The 24326-nt window shown below is 35.9% G+C and overlaps 1 protein-coding gene and 1 long non-coding RNA gene across 7 annotated transcripts in view; one reads left to right on the top strand and one right to left on the bottom strand.

Annotated features, from left to right (window-relative positions):
• Nucleotides 1–40: 40 nt before the first annotated feature.
• Nucleotides 41–21608, top strand: LOC109026420 (uncharacterized). The gene is made up of 3 exons (XR_002005452.4): nucleotides 41–271; nucleotides 3464–3563; nucleotides 21446–21608. It is a non-coding gene; the product is annotated as an uncharacterized lncRNA (long non-coding RNA).
• ARL6 (ARF like GTPase 6) overlaps nucleotides 21231–24326 on the bottom strand; it is a 37867-nt gene continuing 34771 nt past the window's right edge. For 3 of the 6 annotated variants that reach the window (XR_002005449.4, XR_002005448.4, XR_008678557.2), the window contains 2 exons: nucleotides 24142–24326; nucleotides 21231–21637 (listed from right to left, as the gene is read on the bottom strand). Coding sequence is in view for 3 of the 6 variants with exons in the window: in XM_019024861.4 (XP_018880406.2) it covers nucleotides 24301–24326 (26 nt within the window). In the remaining 3 variants the exon portion in view is untranslated. The other 3 variants (XM_019024861.4, XM_019024860.4, XM_019024864.4) reach the window with 1 other exon arrangement.

Here is a 24326-nt window from a genome sequence, read left to right as displayed (position 1 = left end):
GGAGGAGCCAGTGGCCGCGGCACCGCCCTGAGCCGGGCGCAGCGGCCACCGCCGGGGCGCGGCGTGGTCCCCCGAAGGCGCCGGCCTGAGAGCCTGAGGGGAGTCGCCCAGCGTGCGACGCTAGGCTCGGGCTTCCCGCTCAAACAAGTTCAGGCTGCAGCCTGTTGGGCTTTGCCTTCAATTACTTTCTGTGACCGTTGTGTTTTCTATTCTACAGTCAGAGCACAGAAACGGTTTTCTTCAGGCTTTTGAAAGAGGTTTATGAACTAAGGTTTGTGAAAACACTTGGCAAACTGCAGTACCGGGGCGCCCCGGACTTGCTGGGAGCTAAGAAACAGCTACCGCAAAGACAGCTCCAGCCCTGAGGGCGAAAGTCGCGTTAGCACAGAACCGGGCGGCGGGAGGGAGAAGGGGGTACCTGTCAGGCGGTCACCACCTCCCGGCGCGTTCTGCTGGCTTTCTGTGGTGTGACTTTTCCTAACCGCGCTGTGCTTCAGACTTTTCACACTCCATACTTCCCGGAGAACTCCTTCAAAAACGGCACTGATCAAAAAGTATGATTTCAAGCTTGTCAATGCTGAAACACAGTTTGCAGTCGTTACACAGATGCAACTGAAATCTGGGAACCAAAGGGTCCTTAAGACTTGTTTTAAGTCTAATTACAGTGGTATGGATTTCTCTTGGTTTTTCATACCCTAGCAGCTAGTACAGGAGATACTGAGAGGCCCATTCACCCCAAGTGTTTTGTTTTTGTTTGAAGGCAAGCTGCCCCTGGAGTAGACATCAAGGAAGTGATATGGCTTTTGTTCATTAAAAAATGTATACAAGTAAATGAGATAAAAATGAAATGTCCACAGCAGAGGGGAGCCTTGGAGTAATCTCCCCTCTGGCTTTCGGGTGCTGGAGGAGAAGGTTGCTCATAAGTAGATTGCATACCTATAAGCCCCAAGTCCTTTCAGCACCTGCTGGAGGCTATTGAGCCTCCCTGCCTCCCCACGCTGCCTCCCAGAAGCCCTCCAGCTCCTACTAACTGCAATAGAGCCAAGACACTCACTCTCATTTGTTCTGGCAGGATTTAACCCATTAAAGTTCAGTCAGCCCGATTTCCATCAATCGGGTTCATCTCAGTCTATCCCTCAAGATTAATCCTTTTTTACTCTTTGGTAAATTTTTCCTATTTCTCTGTGAGCCTAGTCTGAGAAAATAGAAAAAGACTAAGATAATAGACTAGAATAAGACAAGTTCCCAATTCTAGCTTTATTATTTTATAAGAGAATCTCCATTGAAGACCCACTTACCAAAAAGCCCAAAGAGAGTGATAAAGCAAACTGTTTCTTCCAGCTAAAAGGCCCAAATGATAATTTGTCTTCCCAACGTATTATTGAATGACTATCATATTTGTCCCCGACTTCTTCTGTGATCAAACCAGGCCCCAGTGCCTACCCAGAGGGTACTTCGTTCAGGAAGTTTTTCTTGGAATAAAAATGGGTGGGAGTCAATAGGATTTAATTAATGAATTATGGTTTTAACTAATAATATATCTAACAATACTCTGATCTCCACTCGGTAGCACAGCTAAGCACTTAAGTGAATGGTAAATACAAATAATGCCATGCTTACACTAAGACAAATTGCGTCTATGACAAAATAGCTTAAAGTCATAAAACAATGACCATTGAATTTTCCTTCATTTGCTTTCTGAGCACTTACTAGTTTTCTATATGTCCTACATTGTTATAACCTGAACTCATATGAACAAATTTCTAAATACTAAATTCTAAGATTGCATTAGGAAGCCTGTAAAAATGTCAAATTTTAGAGCTGTAAGGATCTTAGAGATACTAATTTAGCACAGTGTCATTAATTCATTGATCCAGTTATTCCCCGACGTTTAGTGAGTGCCTGCAGTAGAAGCACATCTACAGTGAAGCCGATGAGGCTCAAGTTTCTTGGCTCCCTGCTGGCACAGTCTCTTCCAGTGTGAACTCAGCAATGTGATCCATGGCCAGTTTTATCAAATTTGCAAAAGTAAATGTTTTAATGTGATTAAGACCACAATCTCTTTTTTTTTCCACTTAGATGTCCACTTAGATTTTCTTTTCCACTTAGAGTTATCAAGAGCATTTGGGAATCTGCTAGGGAATTTCAGTTGGGAATATATTTAGTTTGGACTTAGTGGAATATATTTATGTGGTTTTCAGCCTCTCCAAAGTATAGTTATTTCTTAAATTCCAATTTGTCTGTAGCGCAGCTCACCAAATATTACACCCAAGATGCAGAGCCAGAGGACATATAGTCTGTGGTCTCTGACACTGAAAATATGTGGGTAATAGAGGTGAGACAAGATTTGAAAGGTAAAGCAGCATCAGGTGTCATGTGGAAAATTATTCCAGGCATCAGAAGACAAAGTTTCAACAGGAAGGATTGCCTCCGATTGATGTAATTTCTCTCATAGCAATAATATATTCAATAATGCAGTATATTTAACTTTTTTTTTTTTTGAGACAGAGTCTCGCGCTGTCACCTCGGCTGGGGTGCAGTCGTGCAATTTCGACTCACTGAAACCTCCACCTCTTGGGTTCAAGCAATTCTCCTGTCTCAGCCTCCCGAGTGGCTGGGACTACAGGCGCACACCACCATGCCCAGCTAATTTTTGTATTTTTAGTAGAGACGGGGTTTCACCATATTGGTCAGGCTGGTCTCGAACTCTTGACCTCAGGTAATCCACCCGCCTCAGCCACCCAAAATAATTTTTATAACTGTAAACACAAAACATTCTTTCTTGTTGATATAAACCATGTAAAATAGAATTTATCAGAATTCTTGTTTGTAGGGTACAAACCTGTAGCAGTACCACAAGCTTTGTGTGTGTGTGTGTAGTACTGAATGTTTACACAGCCTTTCTATCAATAAGAAAAACAGAACTAGAGGAAAGATTGCATTATCTTTACATTATTATGGAAAATAATATTACTAAATTATTGTCATATGAAAGGCTATTGAAGAGTACACTGCCAAAAATATAGGGAAAAAAGTGATATAGAGTTGTGCAAGGCATTTAGTAAGAAAACAAATTGTTTTTCTAGTCAACCTTTTAAAATTAGTAATTTGCATGGTTTATGTTTTCATTCAATATATTCATTTTTGTATCTAATTTTCTTTTAAATCCTTTTTCTTTAAAGAGGACCCTCCAAATTGTAAAAACTTCAGATCCCACAAAACCTGGATATGTCCTCTAGTGCATACTATGTGTCAGATACACGCTCATTCTTAGACATAGAGATACAGTGATAGATAAGACCAAATGCTTAACATCAAGGAGCAAGTTTAATTGGGCAAGATGAGCAAATGGGGTAAGATGGGAAACATAGGACGGATCCCCAACTTAATCTGAAGGGTTCCTGGAAGGCTCACTAGAGGAGATAACTGTCAATATGCTCTCTTCTTCTCTGCCTCCTTTTAGCACCTGATTTCCACCTATAATACTGTAATTCAATAACTTGTGTGATATATGAGAAATCCTGAAGTTCATCACACTGTAACTGAATTGCCATTCCCACAACGTAAGTACCATTCTCAAAGGTATGAGAATAGAATGAAAGTGTTGATCCTTGAAGCATTTAAACTGCAAGAGTAGTTTAGTAATGCTAAGCGTTTTTGTTCTGAAAAGTCCACCAGGGAATAAACTTCTGTATATATCTTAGAGCACAGTATTTACTGTGTGGCAGGTGGCCCAGGAATATTAAGACAGCTGTCAACATCAAGGAAAGCACCAGCCCTTGAAAAAGCAAGCAGATGGATTGGGGCACTTCACTAGCTGCCTCCTAGAATAATAGCTGTGCGTGGCCAAATGAGGCAGTGTCATGCTGCCCAGGGCAGCAAAAAGCTATTACTGAATATAAGCACTCAATTAGGAGGTGGGGTGGGGGGAATATCCTCTCTTTTCCTTTGTTTATATGCTCAAATTTTCATTAAGAACTCCCACAGCAAATAAAAAAGGGGAAAAATGATGTTAGCATTTCTCATTGTTACTTTCTAATTATCATGGTTTGTAACATGGGGAAATGCCTGTCTTGCTGCTTCAATGAGAACAGATGGTAAAATTTTTAAGTAATTGGTTATTCCAACTTCTATGAGATGCATGATGTTTTATTGTATTGTTTGTCTGGTTTTTGTTTGCGGAACATGTGGAGATTGAGATCTTTCGAACACACATCTTTTAATGCTTAAATTAAGTAAAATGTGTTAGTCTGACCTAAATTACATTTACACTTTTCTCCCTTTGATATGATGATACTTCAAAGAGAAATTAGTCCTTTACAAAAATATAACATTAACATTAAAAATTAAATATATAGCTTTCAAACAGCACAAAATTTGCTAATATTGAAACGTACTTTTAAAAATGTATAAATAGGGGTAGCATGTCTTTGACAAACACTGATTATAACATGCGTTCCAAAATAGTTGTTCATACCAATTCAGTGTGATGTGTCTTTTATCTAAGTCAAATGCTATCTAAAATATAAGGTCATATGTAAGATATTAAGTTTTATTAATGGAGCTTCATAAGCATGACGTAGATAATGGCTCAGAATAATAATTTACTATTAGATGAGAAATTCATCCTCTATATTCTGTTTTCCCAAAATATTTCATCTGACTTCATAAACTCTGCACTGTAATATGCACTTCTGATATACAATTTTAAAAGTATTCCATAAAGAAAGATTATTTATAAATTTCTAGACTGCATTATATTAGTGTTAGTTGTAAGTTTTGTTTCTTAGGGCTTTATGAAACAAAGCTTTGGAGCAAAACAAACAAAACAGAAAAAATGGCTGTGAATTGCTTTCCTTTTTATCTTATTGTGACGTTTTATAGTATACATGTCCCAGAAGCTAGAGCTTTCTTACTATGGGTACTTTGTTCTCAGTTTGGTTTCTTGCAAATGGTTTAAAAACAAGGCATAGTGGCAGCTGCTTTTGTGAGCAAATGTTTTGATTAGGGAGAGAAAGCAGCTGGAAATGCTACATGCTGTCATATAAAATGAACCAGTTTTCACATGGGAACTTTACCTAATCTAAAATTGAGATTAACGTAATTTCCTGTACATGAATTTTCTTTGCATAGAATAAAATAAAAATCTATTCACTTTGATTATAATTTGGAGTGATGAAATGATGAACATAGTGCTGAATATAAACTTGACATGTCTGTGGAAATCTTACTCCATTCTGAAAGAAAATATCATTAACAAACTTCCAGAAAAATTTATTTAAAAATATTGCTAAAGGTAGTAGCAAAAAAAAAATCCATATGGAGCTTATAAAACCAAATGTTACTATAGATGACATAATTTTTTACTTCTTAAAAATGGGGCAAGTACATTTCTCAATGACCCCACTTTCATTTTGAAAGACCTGTAAAAAATTATTTAAAGTGTAACTTAACTGGATTTGCAAATAATGAACAAAAGAACCAGACAGCAATATTTTAATTAGTTTATCCTACCAATTGAATTCCTTCCTCCCCTCTTCTAGTCAGCTTTTCACTGGTAAAGGAAAAAAGCAGTTACCTATGAAAAGAGGTAAACAGAAGACAAGAAGTTAGGTTTTCTTCTTTGTTTTGCTCCTTACCATGACCTCTGGAAATTTTATGAATGAGACTGCAGATACTAAAATGTGTTTTATTTGTCCTTTTGTTTTTGTTTTGTTTTTGGTTTAGGGATGGGCTCTCTTTTGCGCAGGCTAAAGTGCAGTGTGATCTTAGCTCACTGCTGCATTGTAGCCTCGAATTCCTGGGATCAAGTGATCCTCTCACCTTAGCCTCGCAAGCTGAGATTACTGGCACAAGCCACCTTGCCTAGCTATATGTCTTTAAAAAAAGAAAACACATATCAACATGAAAAAGATGTAATAACTATTATTTAATGTACTTAGTCACATTTTCACAATTATTTCTCACTTTGAAAATTACTGGAGGCCAGGCATAGTGTCTCACACCTGTAATCCCAGTACTTTGGAAGGCAGAGGCAGGAGGATCACTTGAGCCCAGGAGTTTGGGACCAGCCTAAGCAACAGAGTAAGACCTCATCTCTACTAAAAAGAAAAAGAAAAACATTAGCCAGGTGTGGTAACAAGCACCTGTAGTCCCAGCTCTTTGGGAGGCTGAGATGGCAGGATTGCTTGAGCCCAGGATGTTGAGGTTGCAATGAGTCATGATCATGCCACTGCACTCCAGAGTGGGTGACAGAGCAAGAACCTGTCTCAAAAAAAAAAAAAAAAAAAAAAAGACCAAAAAGTTACTGGAAAGGATGTTGAGTACTTGACTTGAAAAGGACAGTAATTTCTATCCAATCCCCTGTTATGATGGGGTTTGATTAGTCACTGCAGAAGCACTCTGTTTAGCAAAGAACAAAAAGCAAAAGGAATGATATTTTTATAAGCATTCAATAGAAATTTTTACTGAAATATCAAAGTAAAAAGAATTCTCAATTGATTTCATATTAATAACCATTCTTAAGTTTTCATTCATTTCTATGTCCTATCTTCTATTTCATTTTTATTCTTTTCAGTTCCCCAAATAAGCTCTTCTAAGTAGTCAGTTTCTATATAAGTCATTTGGTCTACTTCTCATACAGGTAAATGTATTGACATACTGCTTTTATTATTGAGTACAGAAGACAATTAATGAACAAATTGTTTTTATGAACCATGCAGTTGGTATTAACTTTAAGTAATGCCAAAAATTGGAATGGTGTTTTACCTCCATCTGGCTCAACAGAAACTCCACTTCAAATGATCAATTATATACATCATGAAATGAAAGAGCTGACCATACTACAATATAAAATCTGTCTCTGTAAAAGTATCAGCCACAGTGCAGTCTGAGGGAAATAAACTTATTGAGTTCTGCCATTTTCATTCCAGTACTTCCCACCATGTAAGTGTATTCTATAGGTAAATTTGACCTCTGTAATTGAAGTAAAACCCAGTCTAATTTAGAATAGGATATATCTTTAAAAAATTAATTCATTTTAGGGGGGTACATGTGCAGGTTTGCTACATGGCAATATTGCATGATGCTGAAGATGTACCTTTAAATAAAATTTAGCAAATAGCTACAGGCAGGACACTTGCCAGTGGCTCAGGAAGGTAGTCAGAGAAATAACAAATACATACATACATATTTTCTGAAAAGTCTACTAATCACTCTACATTTCAGAAAAGTCTATAAGTCATTCTACATTTCAAGAAAAAAAAAAACAAGAAAAAGAAAACTTCTAAAATAAAGATCCAGGTAGAATCTAAATCATTGACCCTGAATTTATTCCTTTTGTGTTAGCTGCTTTGAACATGATTAGGGAAGTTTGTGGGAGGAATATATATTGAGAAACAACAACAACAACAAAAACCCCCAATATTCCATCTACAGGGTTATTTTGTAGCCATCCACCCATCCAATAATGTTTATTTATTCAATACTTCCAGGCCATGTATTTGGAAATTGAAATACCCACTGTGATCTCCCCTCAAGAAGAGCAATTTCAGGCCAGGTGCAGTGGCTCACGCCTGTAATCCCAGCACTTTGGGAGGCAGAAGCGAGTGGATCACCTGAGGTCAGGAGTTTGGGACCACTTTGGTCAACATGGTGAAACCCCGTCTCGTCTCTACTAAAAATACAAAAATTAGCCGGGTGTGGAGGCGGGCACCTGTAATCCCAGCTACTTGGAAGGCTGAGGCAGGAGAATTGTTTGAACCTGGGAGGCAGAGGTTGCAGTGAGCTGAGATCACACCATTGCACTCCAGCCTAGGTGACACGGGGGTGGGGGGCGGGGGGGAAGAAGATCAATTTCAAAGAAAGAAACATACAACTCAGCAACAGTTATAAGATTACAAAACAGTGTGATAAATATGAACAGGCATGTCTCCTTTCATAGCACTTTATTGTGCTTTGCAGGTAGTGTGCTTTTTACAAATTGAAAGTTTGTGGCAACCTCGTGTTGAGCAAGTCTATCAGCCCCATTTTTCCAACAGCATGTGCTGATTTCCTGTCTCTGTGACACATTTTGGAGATTCTTGTAATAATTCAAACTTATAATAATTATAATAATTCATCATTATTATATCTGTTATGGTGATCTGGAACAGAGGTCTTTCATATTACAGTTGTAATTGTTTTGGGGTGCCATAAACCACATCCATATAATGTAGTGGACCTAATCAATAAATATATGTGTTCTGACTACTCCATGGACCTACCGTTACCCTGTCTCTCTCCTTCTCCTTGGTCTTTCACCTTGGGCCTTCCTATTCCCTGAGACACAACAATATTGAAATTAGGCCAATTAATAACCCTGCAATGGCCTCTAAGGTTTCAAGTAAAAGAAACACTTGCGTATCTCTCACTTTAAATCAAAAGCTAGAAATGATTAAGCTTAGTGAGGAAAACATGTCAAAAGCTAAAACAGGGCAAATGCTAGGCCTTCTGTGCCAGACAGTGTTAGCCATGTTGTGAATGCAAGGACAAACTTGAGGGAAATTAAAAGTGTTACTCCAGTGACTACATAAATGAAAAGAAAGTGAACCAGCCTTATTGCTGATACGGAAAAAGTTTTAATAGTCTTGATAGAAGCCACAACATCCCCTTAGGCCAAATCCTAATTCCGGGCAAAGCCCTAACTCTCTTCAATTCTATGATGGCTGAGAGAGATAAGCTGGAAAAGAAAAGTTGGAAGCTAGTAGAGGTTGGTTCATGAGGTTTACGGAAAGAAGCCATCTCCGTAACATCATAGTGGAAGGTGAAGCAGCAAATGCTGATGTAGAAGCTGCAGCAAGTTATCAGAAAATCTAGCAAAGATCATTCATGAAGGTGGCTACACTAACAACAGATTCTTAATGTAGATGAAACAGCCCTATATTGGAAGAAGATGCCATCCAGGACTTTTGTTACTGAGAGGAGAAGTTAATGTCCAGCTTCAAAGTCTCAAAGGATGGGCTGATTCTCAGGGACTAATCAAGCTGGTGACTTTAAGTGGATGCCAATGCTCATTTACCATTCCGAAAATATTAGGGCCTTTAAAAATTATGTTAAATCTACTCAGCTTGTGCTATAGAAATGGAACAACAAAGCCTGGATAACAACACATTTGTTTACAGCATGGTTTACCGAATATTTCAAGCCCATTGTTGATACCTACTGCTCAGGAAAAAAAAAAAAATTCCTTTCAGAATTAGTCACTCATGAGCTCTGATGGAGATGTACAAGATGAATGTTGTTTACATGCCTGCTAATACAACACCTATTGTGCAGCCCATGTATCAAGTAGTAACTTCAACTTTCTAGTCTTATTTTTTAAGAAATACATTGTATAAGGCCAGAGCTGCCATAGTGATTCTTCTGAGGGATCCGGGCAATGTCCATTGAAAATCTTCTGGAAAGGATTCCAGATGCCATTAAGAACATTCATGAGGCCAGGCACAGTGGCTCACGCCTGTAATACCATCACTTTGGGAGGCCGAGGCGGGCGGATCACGAGGTCAGGAGATCGAGACCATCCTGGCCAACATGGTGAAACCCGATCTCTACTAAAAAAAAAAAAAACAAACAAACAAATATTAGCTGGGCATGGTGGCACACGCCTGTAGTCCCAGCTACTCAGGAGACTGAGGCAGGAGAATCACTTGAACCCAGGAGGTGGAGGTTGCAGTGAGCTGAGATCGTGCCACTGCACTCCAGCCTGGCAACAGAGCGAGACTCCGTCTCGAAAAAACAAAAAACAAACAAAACAAACAAACAAAAAATTCATGATTCCTGTGAGAAGGCCAAAATATCAACATTAACAGGAGTTTGGAAGAGATTGATTCCAATCCTCAAGGATGACATTGACGGGTTCAAGACTTCAGTGGAGGATGTAGCTGCAGATGTGCTGGAGATAGTAAGAGAACTAGAATTAGACATAGACCGTGAAGACGTGACTAAGTGGTTACAATCTCACCAGAAAACTTGAATGGATGAGGAGTTGCTCCTGATGAGCAAAGAAAGTAGGTGCTTACTAATAACCGTATATCTAATTTAGGACTAAAATCAGGTGTATGCAAGAATCAAAACAATCTGACAGCTGTGTGGCATTCTGATATAAATTGCTTTTCTCATAGCTAAAAGTTGTTAGGTTGAAAGTATTACTATCATGAAATCCTGAAAGGAACTTGGTCCATCTTTATTATTAAGAGTTAAAGTGTTTATTTTAATTGGTAGCAGTACTGTATTTTCTAATATATCTACAACTTCACTCTTGGTGAAGATGCTGTGAACGTTGTTGAAATGACAACAAAGGATTTCAAATATTGCATAAACTTAGTTGTTAAAATAGGGGCACAGTTTGAGAGGATTGATGCCAGTTTTGAAAGAAGTTCTACTGTGGGTAAAATGCTGTTAAACAGCATCACATACTACAGGGAAATATTTTGTGAAAGGAAGAGTCAGTCAATGTGGCAAACTTTGTTGTTGTCTTCTTTTAAGAAATTGCCACAGCCACCTCACCCTTTTGCAACCACCACCCTGACCAGTCAGCAGCCATCAACATGAAGGCAAGACCTTCTACTATTATAGCAAAAAGATTAGAGTTAGCTGCTGTCTCAGATAATAATTAACATTTTTAAGCAATAAAGTCTTTTAAAATTAAGACATGTACATCATGGTTTTAGACATAATGCTATTGCATACTTAATATACTATAGTATGAACAAAATTTTTGAATGCACTAGGAAGCCAAAAAGTTTATCTGATTTGCTTTACAGCTATATTCATTTTATTGTGCTGGTCAGGAACTGAACCCGTAATATCTCTGAAGTTATTCCTATACTGGGAAAAGGGAGGAAGAAATGCCGAATCATATGATTTGGGCAGGCTGTGCCTGGGGTCCTGGGTGGATTTCACAAATCACAGCTCTAGAAGCATGGATGGAAAACTTGCAACCAGAACCCAGTTGAGACACTATTTAACAGATTTTGAATCTATTGAAACATTTATATTAGGAATATTGCACTAGTCAAAAAGCAGTATAAAAGATCAGGAGTGCAATAGTAGGCCAAAAAAAGAGATAATTTTTGCTTGCCTTCTGATTTGGTGAGGAAATATGGCAGTGAATGAGTGCTACTACATTGTGAATCATCAAATACTATGTGTAATACAATAACATACAAGGGCTTTGGAATGTTAATATGAAACTACCTTTAAGTGAACTCTTTGCTGCATTATCTTGACCTTCTTTAAAACAATTGTATAATTAAAAAGTAAATGACAATGACAAGGTATGAGAAATAGGCAGATGGAGAAACTGCTGCACTGATCCTAATGTGACCTACATAATTTAATTTATAGCTGCCAATTATTGCCTGAGACAGGTTAGACGAGTAAATCAAGCTGGAGAAGTCTTACTAATAACCATGTATCTAATTTAGGACTAAAATCAAGTGTATACAAGAATCAAAACAATCTGACAGCTGTGTGGCATTCTTATATGAACTGCTTTTCTCATAGCTATTACCTGGAATTCACTCAAAAGTTGGCAGGTTGAAAGCATTACTATTATGAAATCCCAAAAGGCACTTGGTCCATCTTTATTATTAAGAGTTAAAGTGTTTCTTTTAATTGGTAGCAGTACTGTATTTTCTAATATAGCTACAACTTTCAATAATTACTTAATTTATATAATAAGTATATGTACATTTCCCATATTGGTTGCAATTATCAATCTATTCAGGCAGTTTATTTTTATGAGTGATACCATTTCAGGCATTCTTTTTTGAACATACTCATCTACCTTTTATTCTAATTCTTCAATATGTAAAATTCAATTTTCTCTACATTGTTATTTCATATAAATTTTTTTCTAAATATTTTAATTTTGAAAATATTTCAAACTTATTGAAAAATCACAATAGTATTAAGAACCTCTTTTTATTTCCTGAATCATTTGAAATTATGTTGTCAAAATGATGTCCTGAATACTTTGATGTGTAACTCTTACAAACATGACCATTCTCCTAAAATCCTAACTGCAATTCTACTCTCAAAATCAAGAAATTAATGTTGACATAGTCTACCACCTTATCTGCAGACTCCATTTAAGTTTTGACAATTATCTCATTAATGTTCTTTTTAGCAAAGTGATCCAGTCCAGAATCACATACCACATTTAGTTGTTATGTCACTTTCGTCTCCTTTACTCGGTAAAAATTCCTCAGTCTTTCATGACTAGGACTTTCATGACTGGGACATTTTTTTACTCTTACAGGCCACATTTTGGTGGAAGCAGGATCTTTTTATTTGGAAATGCCTGGTGTTTTCTTATGGTTGGATTCAGGCTGTACATTTTTGGCAATATCCCAAAAGTAATGTTATGTTATCATTGTGTCAGGTGGTACATAATTCTTTTTTCTTTCTTTCTTTTCTTTCTCTTTCTTTTTCTTTCTCTGTTTCTTTCCTTTCTTTTCTTTTTCTTTTTTCTCCCTCTCTTCCTTCCACCCACCTTCCTTCTTTCCTTCCTTCCTCCTTCCTTCCTTCCATCCTTCTTCCTTTTCCTTCTATAATGCTCTGTTCTCATTGTGTCAGGTGGTACATGATCTTCCTTCTTCCCTCCCTCCCTCCCTCCCTTCCTTCCTTCCTTCCCCTTCTTTCTTTTCTTTCTTTCTGACAGCGTCTCACTCTATTGCACAGGCTGAAGTGCAGTGGTGTGATCTCTGCTCACTGTACCTTAGACCTCCCAGGCTCAAGCGATCCTCTCACCTCAGCCTCCTGAGTAGCTGGGACTATAGGCATGCACCACCCAGCTCACTAATTTTTGGAATTTTTGTAGAGATGGGGTCTCACTATGTTTCCCAGGCTAGCCTCAAACTCCTAGGCTCAAGTGATCCTCCTGCTTCAACCTCCCAAAGTGTTGGGATTACGGGCGTCTGCCACCACACCAAGCTAAGGTACATGATTTCAATTTGTCCCATCACAGATAATAACTTGGATCACTTGATTAAGGTGATGTCTGCAAGCTCCCTTAATTGTATGCTAGCTATTTTTTTTCCTCTCTGTAATTAGTATTTTGTGGAGAAATAATTTGAAGCTATATAAATATCCCATTCCTTGACAACATTTCATTATTTTTAGCATCCATTGATGTTTCTAGACTGAATAAATTATTACAATTATTGTCAAATGGTGATTTTCTCATTCCAACATTCTTTCTACATTTATTTGTAGGTATTCTAATGTTATCTCCCCATTAGTCATTTAGTCACTTATTTGTATCATATAGATATATAAATTCATATTTCATTCAATGAGTTATATAGTCCATTACTATCTTTATTCATTTTGATGTTCAAAATGTCGCAGGTGTAGCCAGTTAATGCCCCTTCAAACTGTCTTTGTGTCCTTTTGCTATGTCCACATCATTATTTGAGCATTTTTTAACTTTCTGGAAAAACAAAATGTTCCAGGCTCATTCTGTATTTTTTCTGCTCCATTATGGAAGTAGCCATTTTCCCAAAGAGCCCTACTTCTTTTTAGTGGAGAATATAACCAAGATACCTACATGTGGGTGCCAGGTGTTCTCATTGCTGTTGGAGTCACTGCTCCTAGGCACATACACAGGTATATACACACAAACAGCATCTCTACCTCTGTATCTATATCTCTCTCTTTCTACCCATTGAAATTCGTGTGCTCATACCGATACCTCCAACTGTAATACAACAATCCTTCTAGTTTTCTTTCCACACCTGTAACTCTCTTCTCCTACACTCTGGAGGATGACTCCCATTATTGTCAATTTATTATTAGATTTTTTCCTTGCTAAATGTTACTAATCACCTGTTACCACCACCACCTCCCTGGACGTCGGGTGTAGAAGCCCTCTTTACCCTTCTCAAGCTCCAACATCCCATGCCAGGCAATGTGCATGCCTTCATCATCCTACGGGGGTTCCAACAACTGGTGCTAGGCTGCTCCTGCTGCTCTATCATCCCCTCCCTACAAAGATGCGTAACTTGGTTGGCGCCACATACCATTTTGCATTCTCCACCAGCATTGTGTGAGAATTCCAATGATTTCATGTTCTTGCCAACACAAGGTATTACCAGTTTTAAAAACTGAAGCTATTTTAGTAGGTGTATAATGGTAATAAATCATAGTTTTTATTAGCATCTCCCTCATGATTAATGATGTTAAGCATCTTTTCCTGTGAGTACTGATTGACTATATTCTTTTGTGAGGTATCTACTCAAGTGGTTTGCTCATATTTTGTTGTTGTTGGCTTCTTTCTATTGATATATAATAGGTCTTTATATATTATGCAAGTTCTTTGTCAGATATATATATTGTGGATTTTTTTCCTGTTATGTAGTTTGTTTTCCAATTTTAAAAATTGGACTGTTTGTCTTACACTTCAAAAGAAGTTGTAGTTGTTGGGTGTAGTGTTCTACACATATAAGTTGGGTCTATTTGGCTGACTGATTCAGATCATTTATGTCTACTGTTTTTGTTTTTTTTTTTTGTCTAGTTATTTTACCAATTGCTCAGGAAGAGGTATTTAGATCTCCTACTGTAATTGTGAAATTGTTTATTTCTCCCTTTATCTGTCAATTTCTGCTTTATGTATTCTGAAACTTTGTTATTGGATGCACACACATCTGTGATGAATGATAATAAAATGTCTTTATCGCAGTTAATTCTTTTTGTTTTGAAGTCTATTTTATCTTATATTAATATACGCACTCAAACCTTCTTATACTTACTGCTTCTGTAATCTTTTTTAATACACTTACTTACAACATGCCTGCATCTTTATATGTTAAATGCATTTCTTGCAGAGAGCAGATAGTTGAGTTATGCTTTTCAAAAATTCATTCTGCTTATTTCTAATTTTAATTGGAGAATTTAATCCAATTAAATGTATTCCAAGTATTGATATAATGGTATTAAGGACTGTTTCTTCCTTCTGTGTTTTGTTCCTTTGTCCCCCCTTTCCTTATTATGTGGATTAATTGAATATTTCTTAAATTCTATTTTAATGTATTGGCTTTTTAATATTTCTTTTCCATATTTTTAAATAGTTGCTCTAGGGATTACAATATGCATCTTTAATTTATACTGTCTATTAGAGTTAATATTGTATCAATTCTTGTAAAATGTAGAAGTTTTACAACTGTTTGGGTCCTTTACCACCCTCACCATCCTTTTTTATTACAGTCATCATATGTTATTTGTATATCTACATACATTATTAGCCCCACGCAAATATGTTATTCTTTTACTTAAACATTCACATGTATTTTATGGGTACTTTTTAAAAAGCCTTCTACATTTACTCATATATTTATCATTTCATTACTTCTTGAAAATTAGACTTTTCCTTTGGTGTAATTTCCCTCCACCCTGCAGAATTTTTTCTTGGTTTCATACCTTAGAATTCTGGATTAACTTTCTTATTTTTCTTTCAACACGTTAAAAAATACTGTACTACTGAATTTGGCAGAGTTTCTAATAAAAATCAACTTTTTTATATCAGTTTGTATAGAAACTTATTTGTATCACTTTTACTCTATAAATAAGGTTTTCTTCCCTCTGGATGTTTTTGATATTTTCTTTGGTTTTCAGCAATTAGCTTCGCCATATGTAAGTTTATTTGTTTTGTATTTACTCTATTTGGGGGTTTCTGAGCTTTTAAAATCTATAAATTATGCCTGTCATTTAATCTAGAATGCTTTCAGCTATTATTATTTCTTCATAAATTTACTCTGCTCCATTCTTTCTTTCCTATCCCTGTGAGCCTCCAATTGCATAATTAAAAAATCTTTTTCTATTATCCCACAGGACCCTTAGGGAATGGCTAGTTTGTAGAGCAGTCAGAACATGCACATTTATCAATTAAGTTTGCAGTTTTATATGGGTGAGTTTCATGGCACCCCAAAATAATTACAATAGTAAAGACCACTGATCACAGATCATCATAACAAATATAATAATAATAATCATGAAGTTTTAAATATTGTGGGAATTAGCAAAATGTGATACAGAGATACAATGTGAGCAAAAGGTGTTGGAAAAATGGTGTTGATAGACTTGCTCAACACAGGGTTGTCACAAACCTTGAATGTGTAAAAAACAGGGTTATCTGTGAAGCACAATCAAGTGATGCTCAATTAAATGAGGTATGCACTATTATTTTTTCTGATTGCAGTTCATTAGTATACTAGCTTAATATATGACTATACATTAATATAAATTTAGCCCCTTTGAAAAACAATTTAAAGTAGGGCTAAAGAAAAAACAAAATCATGAGTTAACTGAATATAAAAATTTCCTTAAGAGTAAGACACTCTTAGCATGGTAACTTTTCATTCTGTCATGAAATAATCTCATGCAGGCATTTTTCTCAGTTTGTTTCTGGGAGGTAGAATATATTAAGAATGAAGACAGAAATTTAAATAAATATAAAACTGATGTGATTAAGTTAGATAAAGAGTACTGTATAATCTTTAAGACAAATTTAGGTCTTCTTTGAGGTGACAGTAATTTGAATGTTATATCAAAAGGAAATATCATTGTAGGCTCAATAAATATAGTTGCTGCTTGCATACTCATTCTACTTTAGGGAAAGCCTTATTCATATAAAGACTAAGAACCTGCTCACTTAGTATGATTTGGTTGGTACTGATGTCAATGGAGGCTTCCACCTCAGGATTTTCCTGATCTCTTTCAAGAAAGAGTCATAGTCTATTTATACCCATTCCTCTCATAGACAATTGAGTATCTCTGTTATATCTAAAGTTCTTATTAAAAGAAAAATACTGCCTCTTGTCTTTATATAGATTCACACTTCATTTTAATCAGCAAACATATCAGTAATATTTTTTCCGAAGTCCTTAGATATATTCCGTATTAGAAAAGACAAACTTTAACATTAACAAGATACCATGTAAATATAGGGTCTTAAAAATCTTTTCATTTATTCTTAAAAAATCTTGTGCTGCTATGCATAAATAAAATGAAATTATTCACAGTATGGGGGTTTTACAATGTGAAAAGCAATGTGATATTCTATGAAACTATAAACTCACTGAATTAGAGAGAGTATTTAAGATAATAATAACCCAGCATCTAAAAATGCACTAAAAACACTATCAAATGTATAATAAAGTTCCCAGAAATGGCAAGAGGTAAGAGCTGATGTATCATATTTAAGAATTACAAAAAACAACATATTTTTTTAAAACCCCTAAAACTTGGTAAGAATAGTATACTTGCAAGACATAACTATAAATCTGACTAAGAAAGTCCCAGGGAAGAGTTAGTGATCACCAAAGTGTGAGCTTGCTATGACTTTAGGAAGGTGCATGCATCCTGATACACATACACACACACACACACACCCACCCACAGAGCCTAAGAAGAGTGTGAATGTGAAACTGGCTTTAACTCCAATAGTAATGATTACATTTAATTGGAGGACACATAAATCAATTTTAGTAATATAACATTGATACTTCATAAATTAGTTGGAAGAATTTATAAACTTTTCAAAGAGATTATAAGAGACAGACCAAATTCTGAGCCTAGTCCTTTGTGGACATGTTATTCGTTGAGCTAAATGGCAAAGGTTTAGAACACTGACGCATGATCATGAAATGTTTGTAATGAAGTAAACATTCTTAGCTGTACTTGTTACATAACTCAAAAATACAAATATCTACAAATTGAATTATAAAAATGTTTCTACTGCAGGGAAGTTTAAATTTTTCCCGATCTGTTCACAGATTAACAGGAAAAAAGGCATACAAATTTATTTTGTGCAGTCATGTTCACAGGAGTCACACAAAATATAAAAACTCAAAGAAATGGCCATATGGAGTTTTTATACTATCCTGACGCTACAGAAAGAATAGCTAGAAGCTTCACCCAAAAGAGTTTATGGTGGCAAGACAGGTTATGGGAGCGGGGAAGAGGAGGCTTGGCTAGCAAAGGTCGTCTGGTTATATAGATGAAACCTCACAGATAGCAGAATCTCAGTTAAAGGTGTCAGACTCTCAGTTAATCTTTCCTTGATCCAGACATGGGAGGGCCTCAGAGAAAGCCTGGCTGCATCAGTGCAGATTTTCTCTACAGTAGAAAATCGTTCCCACAAAAGACAGCTTTGTACGGCTACTTGTGTTTGCAGGCCCTCTGCATAGCTTTCTCAAAATACACCAAATAAGTATATTTTGGCGTGAAATATTTTTGTTTCCATCACTATATTCTAACATATACATTTCAAGACTATCAACAGTAGCTATCATTTACCTCAAAATATTGGTAAAAATCATCAGGGAATCTGAAAGTCCAAGCCAGATGCTTGGGGACAATTTGTACGTGTGATTATACTTTTAAAAGTTAACATATTTGATGCTTCATAATCTGCCTTATCTCTTGCCACCCATTTAAAGAAAAGGAAGAATAAAAACCAGAAGGCCAGGACTTCATACTTTTCATTCTTAATGGGAAATTAAAGGAATTTCAAAGAGCATTGCTTTTCAGCCATTTGCACCTAATTTTTCATTTTTAATACAATTATTTAAGAAGGAAGTAATTTCAAATTGTTCTATTGCAATTTAGAATGTTTAGCTTTGCTGCGAAGCTATGTAAAAGGTAAGAACATAGATTCTGGAGCCAGATCTTGTAGACTCAAAATCTGGTTTCTTCCATGTATTTGCAATATGCTATCTCTTGCCTCACTTTATCATCTGTTACACGGGTCAACAAACTTTTTATGTAAAAGGCATCAGACAGTATGCGTTTTGGGCTTTACAGGCCACATATAGTCTCTGTTGCTTTTTTTTTTTTTTGAGACAGAGTGTCACTCTGTCGCCCAGGCTGGAGTACAGTAGTGCAATCTTGGCTCACTGCAACCTTCACCTCTTGGGTTCAAGTGATTCTCATGCCTCGGCCTCCTGAGTAGCTGGGACCACAGGCACATGCCACCACACCTGGCTAATTTTTGTATTTTTAGTAGAGACGAGGTTTCCCCACGTTGGCCAGGCTGGTCTCGAACGCCTGTCCTCAAGTAATCCACCTGCTTTGGCCTCCCAACGGCCGATTACCTGCTGGGATTACAGGGATGAGCCACCATGCCTGGCCTAACAACTCTTTAAAAATGTAAAATACTTCAAACTATACTACAAGGCTATAGTAGCCAAAACAGCATGGTACTGGCACCAAAACAGAGATATAGGCCAATGGAACAGAACAGAGCCCTCAGAAATAATACCACACATCTACAACCATCTGATCTTTGACAAACCTGACAAAAACAAGAAATGGGGAAAGGATTCCCTATTTAATAAATGGTGCTGGGAAAACTGGCTAGCCATATGTAGAAAGCTGAAACTGGATCCCTTCCTTACACCTTATACAAAAATTAATTCAAGATGGATTAAAGACTTAAATGGTAGACCTAAAACCATAAAAACCCTAGAAGAAAACCTAGGCAATACCATTCAGGACATAGGCATGGGCAAGGACTTCATGTCTAAAACCCCGAAAGTAATGGCAACAAAAGCCAAAATTGACAAATGGGATCTAATTAATCTAAAGGGCTTCTGCACAGCAAAAGAAACTACCATCAGAGTGAACAAGCAACCTACAGAATGGGAGAAAATTTTTGCAATCTACTCATCTGACAAAGGGCTAATAGCCAGAATCTACAAATAACTCAAACAAATTTACAGAAAAAAACAAACAACCCCATCACAAAGTGGGGGAAGGACATTAACAGACACTTCTCAAAAGAAGATATTTATGCAGCCAACAGACACATGAAAAAATGGTCATCATCACTGGTCATCAGAGAAATGCAAATCAAAACTACAATGAGATAACCATCTCACATCAGTTAGAATGGTGATCATTAAAAAGTCAGGAAACAACAGGTGCTGGAGAGGATGTGGAGAAATAGGAACACTTTTACACTGTTGGTGGGGCTGTAAACTAGTTCAACCATTGTGGAAGTCAGTGTGGCGATTCCTCAAGGATCTAGAACTAGAAATACCATTTGACCCAGCAATCCCATTACTGGGTATATACCCAAAGGATTATAAATCATGCTGCTATAAAGACACACACACACGTATGTTTATTGTGGCACTATTCACAATAGCAAAGACTTGGAACCAACCCAAATGTCCATCAATGATAGACTGGATTAAGAAAATGTGGCACATATACACCATGGAATACTATGCAGCCATAAAAAAGGATGAGTTCATGTCCTTTGTAGGGACATGGATGAAACTGGAAACCATCATTCTCAGCAAACTATCGCACAGACAAAAAACCAAACACCACATGTTCTCACTCATAGGTGGGAATTGAACAATGAGAACACTTGGACACAGGAAGGGGAACATCACACACTGGGGCCTGTCATGGGGTGGGGGGAGGGTGGAGGGATAGCATTAGGAGATATACGTAATGTAAATTATGAGTTAATGGGTGCAGCACACCAACATGGCGCATGTATACATATGTAACAAACCTGCACGTTGTGCACATGTACCCTAGAACTTAAAAGTATAATAATTTAAAAAAAGTAAAATAAACATTAAAGGCAGTACAAAAATGAGTTAGCAGTTTACTGACACTTGATCTATATAATAGAGATAATACTTACCTCACAGGGTTCTTATGACAATGAAATGAATATATGTAAAGTGCTTACAAAGTATGGGCACATTGTAAAAGCTATGTTTATCATTACTACTATATTTCTAATCAAATTTTATTTTCAAAATATCTAGTATTCCTGGGTGACTTTCAGCATTACTTGGTGATTTGAAATTTGGAGACAGATTTTATCTTTCTTGGTTTATTCTAAATTGCCAGAAAAGCAGTTTAACATGGTATGCCGATGAAGCTTCTGAATCTGGCATTGAAATCAAGTGATTGGAAGAAAGAGCCATAAAGGTTCTGAGGCAGGCGAAGCTGAGCAGGAGCATCCATACGGAGAAAGATGAAAATGTAATAACTAAGTAACCTGAAACATTCAATTAAACACAATAACCATTTCTTAATCACTGTAGTATTTCTCTCTAGTCGCAGACGTACACAAACCTATTTATTTAGGTGACCTTGTAATACCAGTCATTTATTTTCATGAACAAAGGGAATAATCAGAAAGCAGAAAATAGGTACAAACTCAGTTACAATGCAATAGTATTTTAATGCACATGCACCAGAGTTATAAGCAAGATGAATTTGCCTTAAGTATTGCAACTGACTGAATGTTTGTGTTCTCCGAAAATTTCTATGTTGAAATTCTAACCCCCTATGTGATGATATGTGATGATATTAGGAGGTGGGGTCTTTGGGAGGAGCCATGTGAAGATGTAATGGGATTCATGCTCTTATCAAACAGACTCCAGAGAGTTCTCTTGCCCTCTTTTGGCCATGTGAGGATACAAGAAGATGGCAGTCTGCAACCAAGACAGCTCTCACCAGAACCCAACCATGCTGGTAATCTGATCTCAGACTTCCAGCTCCAGAGCTGTAAGAAATAAATTTCTGTCGTTTATAAGCCACCCAGTCTATGGTACTTTGTTATAGCAACCTGAAATGAATAAGACAAGTATTATCAAGAGTAACTGCACATATTTATGAAAATCACAACATGATATAAAAAAATTACAAAGAAAAAATATCTTAAGGAGACAATTTGTAACTTTTTCACAGAGAACTTAGAAATAAAAAACAAACATATAAAACCCAGCTCTTTTGTGATTTATAAAGCACAGGCTGAATAGTGCCATATACAAATATTTAAATATCTAACATACAAGAGGATAAGTTTCAAACATTTTTACAAGCTGTTATATTCAAATACAGAGCTTAATGAATTAAACTCTGTAACACACTGATGTCTAGACATGAAAGAAAACTTGCTTCAGCTTTAATAAAATACATTTTAATTGTATAATATGCTAAATACAAATGCAATAATCTCAGCTTATTCACACTTAATATGACATCCTGTGACTACACTGTTGCCCAACTTACTTCTACATAATCTTTACATGAAAATGTGGAGTAGGGATGGATGTTTATAGACTAAAAACTAGATTTTGGAGATCATGAAAACAAAGAAAAAGGGTACTTCTCCTTCTTCTAAATATTTGCATAGGTATGAGCTAGTGTAGTTTGTGGAATACCAAATAATTTAATGTCAAAATAGTTTTAAGGACTTTTATCAAAGTCATTTGTATCCAGAGTTTAAAATTTGAGTAGTGTTAATAGCTTTAAAAGAAAAAAAAAGAAAACAAAAAAAGCAAAGAGCAGTCTCTAGTCTCTGACCTTCCCTCTACCATCCCTGTCCTGGTTGCTGTCCCAAGTAAGAGCCTTTTCTATCATTTTAATTGTTATTCTGGCAGATATATCTGTATTTCTAATATCTATCATACTCTTGAATCATCTGTCTTAAAACAGACTGCTTGGTACTGAATCCTAGTACCAGACTTACCAGCTTTTTGAACTTTGGCAAATTACATAACATTTTAACGCCTCAGTTTACTGATCTATAAAATGGAAATAATAAAACCTGCCACATAGGCTTATTGGGAGGATTAAATGATGAAAATTCTGTATGTGTAATACCTGCTTATAATATAATGATCATATAGTAGTAACTATTATTAATTTTATTACTACCTTATGGTAAGTGAGTGAGGATTTCAATTCTCAATCAATTCTTTCTCCATCCTAAAATAGTTGTAGCATATCAGTTTTTTAAAAAATTACATTCATTGTTTCCATCCTTATGTCCTTCCTATATCTGCAGCAACTTTAGATTAATGAGATTTTCATTTTGTATCCTCTAAAACAATTTACAAGAGAGATGGTAAACTAGCTAAGATGCTGAGCCATTGGAATTTTCTGGGTAACTTTCAATTTGCCAAATGCCAAATCACTGCTATTTCTGGACTATAAGAAACTGCAATATAGAACTTTTATTGTAGCTTTATGTGCTTTTATCAAAATCTTTGTGAAACATGTACCACTACTGCAGTTACTATAACATCTTTATTACTCACTTACGTTTGCCTTCTATTTTCATCATTTTCAAAGCTAAGCATACTTGAGATGGTATATATTGTATATTACAGTTTTTCTTTATAAGCAATGTTTATCAGGATAAACAATATTGCTCTATATACTGTTGCTCAGTGATTAAAATGAAGGTTTCTATTTAGAGTTCACAATTATAAGTGTTCTCTAATTTGTGAGAACTAATAATTTGTGTGCCTGAGATATGTCTAAAATTCTAAAGAACATTTATGTAGCAGTTATGTTCATGAAAAAGTTAAAAGTCACAATTTATTTTAACAAAGTGCTATGGTAAATTGGAGGCATTTAAAAGGGAAAAACAAGATGTCAGTAATGATTACTGAACAGTCAAATATTAATTTACTTTATACCTCTTAATCTGAAGATGCAATATTTTCATTCAGCCAATGAAATAAAATTAGATACTATCCATGGAAAGGTTCTCAAATTATCCCTCATTAAATTTTAAGTTCTCTGAAGATAAGGATATGTCTTATTTACCTCGTAACATCATTGCCTAGGACTATGTCTGACTAGTTGGTGTAGAGATGTTCAACATACACTGAATAAATAAATTCAGCTTAACTTAGTCTCAGATGGTTTACAAATGCTTGACAGTATGACACGAAATACCATACTAACAGAGCATTATTCTTTTCAGCATAAACAAAGCACACCAGTTGGCACATTATATTTTACATTTTATTGACAGTGACACATAGTAAAAATTGAATATATATTAATTACCCATGGTCCCTTATAAATATTTAAAGTTCTTTTTCACAAGCACAATTCATACTGCAAAGTCATAAACTAAATTTTTTAAAAAGACAATTAAAAAATAAAATATATTAAACATATCATAAATTATGATGGGATGAGATGGCTTATAACTGACTTTTAAACATTCTACATACAATCAAATGTAGACCTTCACTAAGAAGTTGATAATTCTAGGGAGCCCTTTTGAGGGAATATTTAGTTTTTAAATAATTAATGGCCAAATTAGCATACCTGAAGTCCTATGTTCTTAAAAAGGTCAGAGTCCATAAATGCAAGCAGAAAATTATATTTTTTGATGCATAAACATCTTTTACAAAATGTAAAGTATTCTATTTGCCTTAGATAGATTCCTTGAATTGAAAATTGCTGAGGTTTCCAACTATTATCTTTTCATGTCTTCACAGTCTGGATCTGAT

Source organism: Gorilla gorilla, chromosome 2, assembly GCF_029281585.2.
Source record: "Gorilla gorilla gorilla isolate KB3781 chromosome 2, NHGRI_mGorGor1-v2.1_pri, whole genome shotgun sequence".
Taxonomy (NCBI): Eukaryota; Metazoa; Chordata; class Mammalia; order Primates; family Hominidae; genus Gorilla; species Gorilla gorilla.
Note: the sequence above shows the minus strand (reverse complement) of the source record. Positions and strands in the feature narration are given on the sequence as shown.